The 14,962-nt window shown below is 41.1% G+C and overlaps 1 protein-coding gene across 3 annotated transcripts in view; it reads left to right on the forward strand.

Annotated features, from left to right (window-relative positions):
- The window catches only part of FBXO36 (F-box protein 36), a 95,407-nt gene that overhangs the window by 43,932 nt on the left and 36,513 nt on the right, over positions 1 to 14,962 (forward strand). For all 3 annotated transcript variants that reach the window (XM_050966187.1, XM_050966186.1, XM_050966185.1), the window contains exon 2: positions 10,926 to 11,034. In XM_050966187.1, coding sequence (XP_050822144.1) covers positions 10,926 to 11,034 — 109 coding nt within the window. The remainder of the gene's footprint in view (positions 1 to 10,925; positions 11,035 to 14,962) is intronic.

Below are 14,962 nucleotides of genomic sequence, written 5' to 3' on the forward strand. Positions count from 1 at the left end.
CCCCTCAAGATCACAGGTCCAGTGTCACCGGCTGGAGCAGGCTACGGCACTAGGACATCAGTGGTAGGCAGGTAGGGCAGGCTGCACAGATGAGCTATGTGAAGCTGAGGTAGGGGGCCACAGGGTGCACAAGGAGGGGCTGTAGGGGGCTGGGGACTAGGGAGGAGGGGCAGGGAGCTCAGGCTGCAGGGCCGGGGGTGAAACCAGTGTATGGGGGACAGACTCTAGGTGGGGGGGATGTTGACAGTCCCTGGATGGGTGCTGGGGCAGTTGCTGGAGGGATGCTGGGGGGGCAGTCCCTTGGTGGGGGGTTGGATGCATGGGGGACAGTCCCTGGATGGGGGACTGGACGTTGGAGGGGGCAATCCCTGGGGTAGGGGCATTCTGCCTTGGACAGAGTATTCTGTCTCTGCATGGCAGCCACATGTGCCAGCCCAGTGTCGGGAGGAGTGGTGTCCGTATGCTGAGGGGACAGTCTCAGGGAGGTTGGGTGATGTGGGGCGTTCCCTGTCTGGGGGGCAGCCGCTAGTGAGGGGGTTGGGTGCATGGGGGGAAGTCCCTGGCAGGGAGGGCACACTGCATTGGGCAGGGCACCCCATATTTGCAAGCAGGCTCTGCAACTGCAGTTTCCGGGTGCTCATCCCAGCCGCACTGCCAGCAGCAGCACAGAAGTGAGGGTGGCAGTGAAGCATGCCTTACCACCCTTGCAGTAAATTAATTTTAACAGTAAATGTTTTGACTTATTTTCTCATTTAAAATACTCTTGGTAGACAGTGTTAAAATGAATGGTACTATATTGATTTGAATTGTATTGCTGTTAGATGTACAGGTAGTATATATATTGTGTGGATGCTGCCCACATAACATACAGAGAGCTGCATATGTGCTCCACAATGGTAAATAGGTTGAGAACCACACGTCTAACCTGTTCTTAAAAACCTCCAATGATGGAGATTACACAAGCTCCCTCGGTAACCTATTCTAATACCTAACCTTATAGTTAGAAAGTTATTCCCAACACCTAACCTAGATCTCCCCTACTGCAGATTAAGCCAATTACTTCTTGTTCTACTTTCAGGGGACATGACGAACAATTGATCTCCATCTTTTTTATAACAGCCCTTAACATATTTGAAAACTATTATGAGAGGCTCCCTTGGTTGTCTTTTCCCAAGACCAAATTTGCCCAGTTTTTTAAACCTTTCATCAAAGGTCAGGTTTTCTAAATCTTTTATCATTTTTATAGCTGTACTCTGAACTGTCTCCAGTTTGTTCACATATTTCCTAAAGTGTGACACCCAAATCTGGACATAATACTCTAACTGGCGACTCATCAGCGCTGAGTAGAATGGAACAGTTACCGCCGGTGTCTTGCATACTATACTCCCATTAATACATCCTAGAATGATATTAATCTTTTTCACAACTGCAGTACTACCTCTTAGACTCTCCTCTCTCTTAGTTACTCTCCCTTTTGTAATTGTGCATTTGACTTTTCCTTCCTAAGTCTAGTGCTTTGCCCTTGTCTTTATTGAATTGAATCTTGTTGATTTCAGACTAATTCTCTAATTTCTCTAGGTCCTTTTGAATTCTAATCCTGTCCTCCAAAGTGCTTCCAACCCTCCCAGTTTGGTGTCATCCACAAATTTTATAAACATAATCTCCACTCCAGTTAGCCTGACTTCAATACCTGGAAAGATACTGGAACAAATGATTAAACAATGAATTTGTAATCATCTAGAGGATAATAAAATGATAAGTAATAGCCAACATTAATAAATTATGCCAAAATAACCTAATTTCCTTCTTTGGTGGGGTAACTGGCCCGGTGGATGGGTCGTATAAGTAGATATGATACAACTTCATGTTTAGTAAATCTTTTCATGTAGCCCCACATGTTAGTCTCATAAGCAAACTAGGGAAATGTCCTCTAGATGAAATTACTAAAAGGTGGGTGCACAATTGATTGAAAGACCATAATTAAAGAGTAGTTATCATTGGTTCACTGGGAGGGTATATCGAGCAGGGTCCACAGTGGTCTGTCCTGTGTCCAGTACTATTCAATATTTTCATTAATGATTTGGATAATGGAGTGGAGAGTATGCTCATAAAATCTGTGGATGACACCAAGCTTATTACGCACTTGCTTAACTTAACGCATTATGAATAGTCTCACTGAAGGGATTACTCTCACAGTATGTAACGTTAAGCAGATGCATAAGTCTTTACAGTATCAGAGCCCAAAGTCAGTACTAAAAATTACTACAGTTTTCCTTGAAATAGTGTACTACCTAAATGTAATTGAAATTCAATGCAACATTTTTTATAACTGAGCTATTTTTACATTGTACCTTTTAAATTATACTATACTTCTCTTTCATTCAGAATTGTTTCCCATGTCTTAATCATCCTATTTAAAATGTTCAGTTTATATTCTATTAAAAATTTCACTTAGGCCCTAACACATGCTTAATTGGCGTACATGAGTAGTCCCATTGGGACTGCTTGTGCATAAATTTAAGCATATGCGTAAGTGTTTGCAGAATTGGAGCCTCAGTCCTTGGTCAACAAATCCCTCTGAACCATATTTAATAGTTGAATTTTAATTTTTCTTTTGTTAATATTTGTTCTAGTTTTCTTTCTTTAGAGGTTTATTCTAGCAGTAGTACTAGATAACTACATTAAGTTTTTAAGGAATCCCAAACTTTAAGTGGTAAACCTAGTGAAACAATCATCTAGTGCACTTCCTTTAAAAACAGGACTGAATTACGTCATTTGAACCTTCTTGATTTAGAAAGTTCCATTTTGGAGGCTTTTTAATGCAATGATATTTTGGACATCAGCCATCAGTCAATTGGAATAAAGTGTGTGTTTATGTTAAAAGCAGCCAGCCAAATCCTAAGGTGGTGTAAACGGCATATCTCCATTGACTTTGCTGATTTACAAGCTGAGGATCAGGCCCAATATTTTTATTTATTAATTTATCAGAAGATAATTGCCAGTACAGAATAAACATACACTATAAAATATTTCTGATTGTGTAAGAATATGTGCTATTTATCTTCAGAAATGAAGGCTATTTCTGATAGGTTTGTAATTATTTGCAAAATATCTCATGGTCTTAGTACCCAGTATTTGCTGAAGGCTTGAAATCAGCATCTGCCTGTGAGTTTTATTTAAAAAGAGCTTCATTCATCTATCTAAGCTTCAGTCCAACACAGTGTTCAGCTCATGTTGAACATTATGCCCAACATCAATGTGACTCCGCATGGCCATAAATGTCATGTAAACTGATCATTTTTCAGGATCTGGGCCTTAGTTTACATACATTTTTATAAATTATTCATAAAAATATAAATATATCCCAACTCCTGCAAGACTGTAGCACAAAGGTACCCTTTGTGTAAGCAGGTTCTACTAAAACTTACTTCAGCTGGCCTTGTGCCTGCTGACACCAGTGCTGAAGTTGGGCCAGTAACTTTTCTTTTTGTACACTCTATTTTATTGCTTGAAGAATATGGACTTCCCAGACTGAGAAATATTACTTTAATTCATTTTACTTTAAAACAGGTTCCAAAACTCCATAATGTAATACAATAAGCATCCTGATTCTAATTTTACAGGAATTAAACTTAAAGACTTATGTTAGTAAGAGACATTCAGGTACGAATGATCACAGATTAATAATTCTAGGAGAGAAGCCAGTCTTAAAGTACAGCTCTTTAATTTCACCAAGTTTGAACCAAATGTATCCTTGTTATAACTCCCATTAAGTCAGTAGAAAGACCAAGAAAGAAGCTGACACATTTTGCTCAACTAGACAGTATAAAAGTTCAAAAGGTAAAAAGAATTTGTCATCTCAAATCCATTATCATAAATGTTTTTATTTAAGTTTTAAATTACACTTGGCATTTCTGTGCTGGAGGTACCATCTCTTTGAAAAGAAATGTCACTTCTGACAATAATAGTATGAGAACGTAATAGAAAGGAATGTGAGCAAGTTCCCATCCTGGTTTAACAATGGTTTTTGCTATCCTAGAAGAACATTGGTGTTTTAGTTGTGTTTTGCTTTGCATAGGTGCACCAGGTGGAAGATGAGCAAATGGAGCCTCTCTTCTCTCTCCAACGCTCCTCTCAATTTTATGGCTTGTCAGGGCCGCCCGGGGGGGGGGCGGGGCAAGTGGAGGTCCTTCACTCGCTCCAGGTGCTCCGGAAAACTCTTGCAGGGCCCCTAGAGCTTCTTCTGCTCCAGGTCTTCGGCGGCGAGAGGTCCTTCCGCCCCGGGGCAGAAGGACCCCCTGTCATAACTTAGTCCCAGATTTGGACCTTAGCGTCCAAAATATGGGGGTTAGCATGAAAAACCTCCAAGCTTAGTTACCAGCTTGGACCTGGTACTGCTGCCACCACCCAAAAAATTAGAGTGTTTTGGGGCACTCTGGTCCCCCCAAATACCTTCCCTGGGGACCCCAAGACCCAAATCCCTTGAGTCTCACAACAAAGGGAAATAAATCTTTTCCCTTCCCCCCTCCAGGTGCTCCTGGAGAGATACACAGAAGCAACCTCCATGAATCTAAGCAGAGGGAGTCCACTCTCTCTAATTCCAGTCCTGGAACAAAAAGCACTTCCCTCTTCACCCAGAGGGAATGCAAAGTCAGGCTAGTACATTTAACACACACAGGTCTCCCCTGACTTCTTCCTCCCACCAATTCCCTGGTGAGCTGCAGACTCAATTCCCTGGAGTTCCTCACTAAAGAAAAAACTCCAACAGGTCTTAAAAGAAAGCTTTATATAAAAAAGAAAGAAAAATACATACAAATGGTCTCTCTGTATTAAGGTGACAAATACAGGGTCAATTGCTTAAAAGAAATATGAATAAACAGCCTTATGCAAAAAGAATACAATTTAAAGCACTCCAGCAACTATAGACATGTAAATACAAAACAACAAACCATTTTTGTACTCACAACTTGGAAACAGAAGATTAGAAAGCAGGAAATAGAGAAATCCTTCTCATAGCTGAGAGAGATTCAGGCAGAAGACAAAGAACTCAGACACAAACTTCCCTCCACCCAGAGTTGAAAAAAGTCTGGTTTCCTGATTGGTCCTCTGGTCAGGTGTTTCAGGATACTTTTTTTTTTTTTCAGGTGAAAGAGACATTAACCCTTAGCTATCTGTTTATGACACCCCCGCCGCCAAATTACCGCCAAAGCGGGACCTGCCGCCAAAGTGCCAGGTCTTCGGTGTTAATTCGGCGGTGGGGGGCCCCCGCCGCGGGTCTTCGGAGCACTTCAGTGGCGGGTCCCGGAGCGGAAGGACCCCCTACCGCCGAATTACCGCCGAAGCGGGGGCCCCCCTCCGCCAAAGACCCCAGGCCCCATGAATCCTCTGGGCGGCCCTGGTCCTTGTTCTCTGGAAGCAAAAGAACTAAGGCCAAGATCCACAAAGGTACTTGAGGTACCCCAGACTTAGGCACCTAAGACTCCAGTTTGGATGCCAAAGTGCCAGTTTGGCTCCACTGCTATCCACAAAACTCCTGCCAAACACTGGAAGTACTTAATCTCACTCAGCACCTAAGTTTTCCGGGTAAAAGTTCCCTAGGCATCTATGTTTTAACCTTATACTAAGGGGTGAGGGAAACCTGACAGGTGAGAAGGAGCACACATTTCAGACAGACATCCAGTAGGGGAGGATCTATTAATGGAAATTCACTATCTCCTAGTAAAGAGGAGAGGATAGACATTGTTAAAGGACAGGTAGGAACTGAAGAAAAGAGTCAAATGAAAAAGAGTTCCATTCAGTTATGTCACATGAAGACAGACAGTCGTGCCTGCGGAGGGTCCGTTGATCCGCGGCTGGTCCCACGCGGCTCCGGTGGACCTCCCGCAGGCACGGCTGCGGCAGCTCCACCGGAGCCGCGGACCAACGGACCCTCCGCAGAAATGGCTGCGGCAGCTCCACCAGAGCTGCGGGAGCAGCGCGCAGGGCGGTGAAATGGCCGTGCGCCTAGGGCACAAAAAACTCTAGCGCCGGTCCTGGTGCTCAGCACCTCTGAACATCAAACTGTAGGTGTCCAAAGTTTGGCATCTAAAAATCTGAGACACCCAAATTTAGATTACAGTATGGAAATTTAAGCACAAATGTTCAGGCTTTTGCCTGTGACAATAACCTCTGAATGTGACCCTCCTGTAAATAATTCAGTGCTGTCTCTGGAATCTTCTTAAAGACAACCTGAAACAATAGGAAGGATTCTAAGGTAGAGATCTGGGCCACAGCAAACAGCTAGTCTGTGGACTAGGGAAAGGAAATTCTTATTATCTGCTGGTCATTCTGTATCAGTGACACTGTGCTGCTGTTGTTCCTGAAGCCTTGTCACCCACTTGCCAGAGCCAATGGGTGCCTTGCAAAGTGAATTTACGTAATTTTCAGTAGTCCAGCATCTAACTCAGGTTAGCCTGCCTGAGCCTTAGACTCACAATGAGTACATCAAAAAGTCCCTCAGTGACCTAAACACAAAGTGTGGGCTATGGTAGAGGGAAGATCCTTCCTTCCTTCCTCCCTTCCCTGACTTAACCATTGAACTGCCATTTGATAGAAGTAGCCAGTTCTTTTAATTTGGTCTGCTGGGCCCTGACTGGCTGCCGCCTGTTCACTAACCCTTCTAGCTGCTGGAAGACTAAGTCTCTCTGGTTCCACCAGCTGTTAACCCTGAAAGGTCTTTCTAGGCAACCCTAGAGGTCCAAAACTCACTGTCCTTTTTTTAAAGAACTGTCATGTGTGACTGGAGGATTCTTAGAGTGGTAGATCACAAATCCACACACTTCATAGCAGCACAGTTTGCTGCACAGGCCTTTCTAATCCTGTCCCAACCCCAGCATAATGAAAACACACCGGTTCAACTGCAAGAAGGTCTTTTGTGACCTTGCAAATAAGGAGATAGGATTTACCCAATGGAGCTGTGAAATGCCTCCATTCTTCTTCATGGATTGGTAACAATGAAGCCTGTCTGTCCAAGGGCTCATCTACACTTGAAATGCTACAGCAGCACAGCTGCAGCTGCACCACCTACGTTGACAGAAGTGGTTCTCCCATCGGTGCAGGTAATCCATCTCCCTGACTGGCGATAGCTTGATCAACAGAAAGTTTTGTAGGGATTGAGATGAGTCCTCCAACCTGTATATGCTAATAGAAAAAAAAAGATCAGGATTGTGTGTGTGTAAAAAAATTATTATTATTTATTTATATTACCCAACAATGTGTGAGGTACCTCTCAATATAGAGAAAAGAGATTGGGTGAAATCTTAGCTCCAGTGAACTCTGTGGGAGTTTTGCCATTGACTTCAGTAAGGCCAAGATTTCACCCATAATCCCCGATTTGAGGAAATTAATTTCAGACAAAATACAATAGATAAGGTAACAAGATAGTAGGGAGGAGTAGATGAGATAAGACAGAGGCAACATTAATAAGATTACAGTGGTACTCAGTGAAGTCTAGTGCACACTATGATGCAGTCAAGATTTTTTAAGATATATAGAATGAATAAGCAGACGACTAATCAATTAATTTCTTGTGGGCATTGCAGAAGCATTGGGTATTCCAGAGGGATTTAAATTACGGTAGCAGCTTCCAACTCAAGAAGAGTGAGTGTTCCATATATAAAAGGAATTGTGGCGGAAGTGCACAGATATGAGGAAGATGGGCAAATGGAATGTCAAGGCTGGCATTGCTGTTGAAGCAAACTAGGCAGGGATGACATGATAAGAGACTATATCAGATAAGTACAGAGAGGGCAGTTATTTATAGCTGGTCTCCACTTGGCTTTTTTCAAATCAGGGTAAGCGGTACTTGGTACATGTCAGTGCTTTATACTATGGATTTGCATTGGTAGAGCTACTGTGGTGTAACTTCACTGAGGAAACAACCCCCCAGTGTAGACATTTGTGTTGCCAACTCTTGAGATTTTATTGCAAGTCTCACACATTCTAGTGTTTTAAAGCCCAGTTGCTGGAATTCTGATATTGCAAGAAAATCTCAGCTTTCATTTTTTTAAAAAGTAAGTTTCCAGCCCTCATGTTTGCTATAACAGAGTGCCCCTTTATGTCCAGGGGGCCTGCCATGTTCAGTTTATCAGATCCAGCTGAGAAGGGGTCAGGTTTTTTTCTATTAAAGGGTGACAGGGCTCAGTTGAAGGGGGGCTGCAAGAGGAAGTTGCCTTCTGTGACTAGCTGTGTGTCAGTCAGCTGGCCAGCCTCTGGATCCTGACAGCCTGTGTAAGTTGTGAGTTTTCTTTGCATTAATAAAACAGTGCCTGAAAGACAGGGCATGACAGTGAGTCTGTATTGGGAAGGTTGGGAAGGAAAAACTCAGCCAGCAGCTGGCCCAACTGTGCAATGCAGGTCTGCTAGAGATGCAGAGAAATGTGAAGCAAGTGCACTCCAAAAACTCAAAAGCCGGAAAGCAAATAAAAAGAACCCAATACTTGCTATTTTTAAAAATCTCAAGATTTTAAACAAACCTTATGATTTTTGGAGGCTAGACTCTTGATTTTTGCGTGTTGACAATAGTATGGTATCTGTTTTTCCTGACTTGTGAACATTGATTTATTTAAAATAATAGTAATAAGATACTAAAAGGAGAGAGTCTAACACAATTGCTCAAGCATGCTACATAGTATTTCAAAAGAGATCCAGGAAAATGACTATTAGGCAGGGCCCCTTGTATTCCACAGTTCCATGGCCACTGGATTCACCACTGAATTAATCTCTTGCCTCAGTTATGTGCTCGATAATCTGTTTTAATTTTTTTTTTTTGCTTTAAAAACAATCTTTCTAGCCCCGCTTGTTGCAAAGTGAACCTTAAAAATCTTAACTGAATGTAAAATGATGTAGTTATTGCAGGGAGCTGGAGACTATAGTTCTATGAGATGGGAACTGCCCCATTCATCTTAGTAGGGTATCAACTTTGAAACATAAAGATAAAAATTTAGATGTCAACGCTTAACTCTTTAATTTTAGGTTTCAGAATAACAGCTGTGTTAGTCTGTATCTGCAAAAAAGAACAGGAGTGCTTGTGGCACCTCAGAGACTAACATTTATTTGAGCATAAGCTTTCGTGGGCTACAGCCCACTTCATCAGATGCATAGAATGGAACATATAGAAAGGAGATATATATACACACATACAGAGAACATGAAAATATGGGAGTTGTCCTACCAACTCTAAGAGGCTAATTAATTAAGAGAAAAAACTTTAGTAGTGATTATCAAGATAGCCCATTACAGACAGTTTGACAAGAGGTGTGAGAATACTTAACATGGGGATTCAATGTGTGTAATGGCTCAGCCATTCCCAGTCTCTATTCAAGCCTAAATTGATGGTGTCTAATTTGCATATTAATTCAAGTTCTGCAGTTTCTCGTTGGGAGTCTGTTTTTGAAGCTTTTCTTTTGCAAAATTGCCACCTTTAAGTCTGTTACTGAGTGGCCAGAGAGGTTGAAGTGTTCTCCTAATAGTTTTTGAATGTTATGATTCCTGATGTCTGATTTAGAATCATAGAATATCAGGGTTGGAAGGGACCTCAGGAGGTGTCCATTTATTCTTTTGCATACAGACTGTCCGGTTTAGCCAATGTACATGCCAGAGGGGCATTGCTGGCACATGATGGCATATATCACATTGGTAGATGTGCAGGTGAACGAGTCCCTGATGGCGATGTGACTGATGTGATTAGGTCCTATGATGATGTCACTTGAATAGATATGTGGACAGAGTTGGCATCGGGCTTTGTTGCAAGGATAGGTTCCTGAGTTACTGTTTTTGTTCTGTGGTGTGTGGTTGCTGGTGAGTATTTGCTTCAGGTTGGGGGGCTGTCTGTAAGCGAAGACAGGTCTGTCTCCCAAGACCTGTGAGAGTGAGAGATCATCTTTCAGGATAGGTTGTAGATCTTTGATGATGTGCTGCAGAGGTTTTAGCTGGGGGCTGAAGGTGATGGGTATTGGCATTCTGTTATTTTCTTTGTTGAGCCTGTCTTGTAGTAGGTGACTTCTGGGTACTCTTCTGGCTCTGTCAATCTGTTTTTTTCACTTCAGCAGGTGGGTATTGTAGTTTTAAGAATGCTTCATAGAGATCTTGTAGGTGCTTGTCTCTGTCTGGGGGATTGGAGCAAATGCAGTTGTATCTTAGAGCTTGGCCGTAGGCAATAGATCATGTGGGTGTCCTGGATGGAAGCTGGAGGCATGTAGGTAAGTATAGCGGTCAGCAGGTTTCCGGCATAGGGTGGTGTTTATGTGACCATCACTTATTAGCACAGTGGTGTCCAGGAAACGAACCACTTGTGTGGATTGGTCTAGGCTGAGGTTGATGGTTTTAAGGTTTCTAACTTGCTTATTCTGCAACACCTATCTAGTGAACTGTACTCCCATTTTTCATCAAAGCCTTTCATTATTCAAATTATAATCAGCATTTTTAGTTGGAATTTTCATTTAGAGTATGTAAACAGTACATGTTAATTATATGTATTTTTAATTTTATCCTTTGGTACACACAAATCTGCTGCTAAATGCAGGATGAAAAAGAATATTTGTAGTTATACAAGTCAAGAAATTAATTAAACCTCAGGCTTAAAAGTTTAAAAAGTTGTCATGCAGTGGTAAAGAAAGAATATTCCCTGCACATACAGCATTTCACACTTGTCTAGGTGCATTAAGGTGGTTGGGGTTTTTTTTGTTTATTTGTTTCCTTTGAAGCATCAGATATGGCCATTGGGAGTAGCTATGGTCTGATCCAATATGACAATGTATACGTACTTAGAAATGAAATAGTTGTTACTATTAAAATTCAGGATTATAGTTATGTATTATATCCACTGGTATTTGTTTCTGTCTGTTTCTGTTTGTTAATTCTTGCCCATATCTTCTTTTCAATCATAGGTAATTTTCCGATGGTGGAAAATCTCTCTTAGAAGTGAATTTCGCGAAGCAAAGCCTGGGGAACTTAAAGAATCTCATGAATACTTCTTGGATGATCCATCTCTTCAGAGTAAGACTTAGAAAAATACTATACACTTATTATGGCAAACATGGAACTTCTATGTATTACTAAGAACAATGCTCTGTAACTTTATAAATATTGTACATGACCGGTTATTGAAATAGCTCCTGCTGGGTTATTGGGCTTTCCAATATGAATGTATTCATTTCAGTTAATGAAGGGCTGTTAGAAAAAGAAGCAGAAAGGCAACACAAGCTCTAGATAAGCTTCCTTCCAACAAATCCTAGCAGGGAGATTACAAGATGGTGACAATGTTATTATCGGTGAAGATGCTACTTCCAGATTCCCACAATAATTTAAAGGGACATAAAACAGTTAAAAAGACTCCAGGAGGGGAGTTCTCAGCTGTTCCTGGGCAGAACAGACTGTCAGGGAGACAGAAACAGGCCCTGTGGCAACGTCTGAAGCAGTTGGGCCCTTCCTTAACTAGATATGTGTACAATCTGTTTGTTTTAAGATCTTCTTCTCTGAAATGCTTTGGTTCTAAATCAATGGTTTTCAACCTGTGGACCTCTGAGGGTCCGCAGACTGTCTAAGGGGTCCACAACAGGTTGTAATTACTATAAAACAATGGTTTTCAGCTTGTGGCCTGTGCCTAAGATTTCCAAAGTGGTCTCCACTTCCATTTGAAATTTTTAGGGGTCTGCAAATGAAAAAAGATTGAAAACCACTGTTCTACATAAACAATATTTTGTTTAAAGAAGGTTGTCTGGTCATTGGACACCACTGGTCATAGGTCCTGGAAGGAAACAGAACAACAGGGGATGAACCTAACTGATACCTGCTGAGATAATCATGGTTAGTACCTGGGAACTGCAGCTCAAGGCTGGTCTAAGAGTGGGAGAATCACATGATTTCACTCCAAGAGGGGTAACAGCTCAAGGCCTAAGATTTGAGGTGTGCACTCTAAGGGTATGTCTACAGAGGGATAAAAGATCCACAACATGGCCACAGCTGGGCCAGGCCAGCTGAGTCAGGCTTGGGTTTTGGGGCTCAAACTCGCTGTCCAGACTTTCAGGCTCAGGCTGGAACCCAAGTACTGGGACTCTGCATCCTCACAGGGTCCCAGACCTCAGGCTCTAACCCGAACCTGAACATTTACACAGTGATTTTTCAGCCCTGGAGCACAAGCCCTGTGATCCTGGATCAGCTGACCTGGGCCAATCCATGGGTTTTTGATCCCTCTGTAGACATACTCAAAGAGACCAAGAGGGGACAGAGGTATCGTTACCTGGTAACTGTGACACTCTTAGTTAGATTCTCCTATGTCATGTAGAGAAATATCTTGGATACAGATGGTATTTTCAGGTTTATCACATTTTTTTCAATGATGATCTGTAAAGACATGTCACTTCCAAGGGATGGAACACAAGCACCACGATGAAAGATGAAAGCAATTGGTAATATATATCAACTTCAGATCAAAAGAAAAACAAGACCACAGATCAAGCTGGTTTAAGTTACTAAGATTAGTTCAGTTTAAATTTAACTCTTGGTATAGCATAATCCTTTTGTTTGTTTGTAAATGACAAATTTGCAATAAAACTGAACAAAATTGATTGCTAATTCAATCCTTGGCAGATGCTTAGAAGTCCTTGAATATATTCAGCTCTTTTACTGCTGATATTTTTAATATACCTGTTTCTTCAGTTGCAGTAGACTCCCACAATGTTTCAACATGGCAGTGGCAATATCAATTTTTAAAACAACTTGAGCTTTTTAGGAAATATGGTGTGAATGATGAGTAGCCTTTTTGTACCCTTTGTTTCCTATGAGAGATTGCTAACAGTGTTTACAGCTGAATTCTAGCAACATTCCCTAATGATTTATTTGACAAATGTACTTTGTTTCTTTTAGCACCCATAAGGAAGCTTTTGTTCAGCTCTGTAGTGACCTGTGCATATGCAATGGCAAAGGTTTTGTGTCACTGTATATATTGTTGGACCTTTCTGTGGCATTTGATATCTGAATAATGTCACAGTGAAACACGTGTATTGGAATATCTGGCATATTGTTCAAACAGAAATAGTTAAATCCTTACCAACATATGCAGTTTTTTTCCTTTGGTGCTTGTATTTCTAGTGTTGCTAAAAATGTTTCTAGATTCCTTAAAAGCTGTATCTTGGGATCTAATTTGTATTGTATTTGCATGCTTCTTTTGAAAGTACTACTGATGATTCTGAACTTCATCACATGGGCACTACTGAAGCCCAGGTCAGTTTGTCCCACTTACTGTAAAAAGGTTTCTTCCTGTTTCCAAAGATAATCATCTCAGGATCACTTTTTTTATATACCAAATTTTCCTTTGTGGATCATATTAACCATTACTGTATTTTAAACAGTCTTGGAACTATTCCAGATCACCTCTGCTGCTGTCTCACATAAATACTCAGACCTTTTTGTGTCTTTTTCTCACCTCCGGCTTACAAGTCTTGCTGCTGTTTCCCTCAGATATTTACAGGTTCCTCCAAACTTTGCTGCCAAAACTGTTATTGGAACAGCAATCTAAATTATTTTTATTGACATTTGAGCCAAAGTCAGTTTCAGTTGAAGTCAGTGGCAAAAATCCCTACTGACTTAAGTAGGGCCAGGATTTGATCCTAAGCATATGTAGTACATTCTGCTGACAATGCACTCTTTCAGGCTAGTAGCTATATTTATATTTAGTCTTAAGAATTAATTAGAATTTTACATTGCCTTCGTGTAGTTAGTCTTAATTTTATGGGGAATTTTGTAACTTACAGTGTGTCGAGATGTTCGCAGAGTGCTATAACAATATCATTTGATTTATTCCTATCAAGCAAACATGAGGTAAAATATATTCCCTTGTAAGTAAAACATTATGCCTGCCACTAATCCCTGCAGGCATTCGAAGCATCCAGTAGAAAGCCTATGAAGTAATCATTTTTAAATAAACTTTTTAATACTTCCTGGTAACTTAGATTTCTGTTACGGTCTACAAACTCTATAGAGGAGTAACAAGAGTCAGTGACAACCATGTACATTCACATTTAGGGCTGTAAGCTGATTTTTTGCTGTTGTAGTTTTTGTAATAATAACAAACGTGCATACCAGTCTGAGCAGATCCAGTGCATGTGCTGCATAGTATAAACCATTGATCTACTTTCTTACCCATATAAATAAACTTGCAATTCTTTAACATTGAAAGAAACATTCATACAGTATGCAGCATTATCAAGCCTTCATTATTGTGTAAAATCTGGGAACAAAATGGTTTCATAACATAATCTGGGAGAAACAGCCTTAAAACAGCCTTACACATATTTTTTTCAATTTTGATAACATTAACTGCAGCCTTCTAAAATACTAATTATCCATCTGTTTAGAGTGAGTATTTTTTTTTATTTGACAGCTATGTAAGATCACTCATTTCTCATCATAATTATCATAGTGATGAGAGGGTGGAGGGAGTAGATTTGGTGCCTGAGTTAGTAAATTTTTATGATTTTTCAAGGCTGGTTTACAGCATCACTGTACATTCATGGACGATAGTATAAAGCACACATTCTAGATCTTCACATTCCAAGGGAAGGAGAGAAAATCTATTTAAGTCCCTGAAAGAATGAACAACTGGTGCAAGTCACTAAATACTATCAATTGCTCTTAGGCATGAAAATCTCAGTGAGCTCTGAAGGTATTCAAACATACCCTTATGTCTAAGCCACCATCAGCTGCAGAAATAATATGATAGGTATGTGACGGGTTGGATCACAGAAACCCCCTTGGGAACTGCCAAGTGATGTACCAGGACTACTTCTGCCCCTGCTTTCCTGCCTTGGCAGCTTTGGACTTCAGTGCCCTGCCTGGTTTGAGCCAGACCTGCTAGCCTGCTGCAAACCCAGACCCAGATCTGAACCACATCTCCTAACAGCTGTAGGCTTAACTGAAAGTAACT

Source organism: Gopherus flavomarginatus, chromosome 8 (assembly GCF_025201925.1).
Source record: "Gopherus flavomarginatus isolate rGopFla2 chromosome 8, rGopFla2.mat.asm, whole genome shotgun sequence".
Taxonomy (NCBI): Eukaryota; Metazoa; Chordata; order Testudines; family Testudinidae; genus Gopherus; species Gopherus flavomarginatus.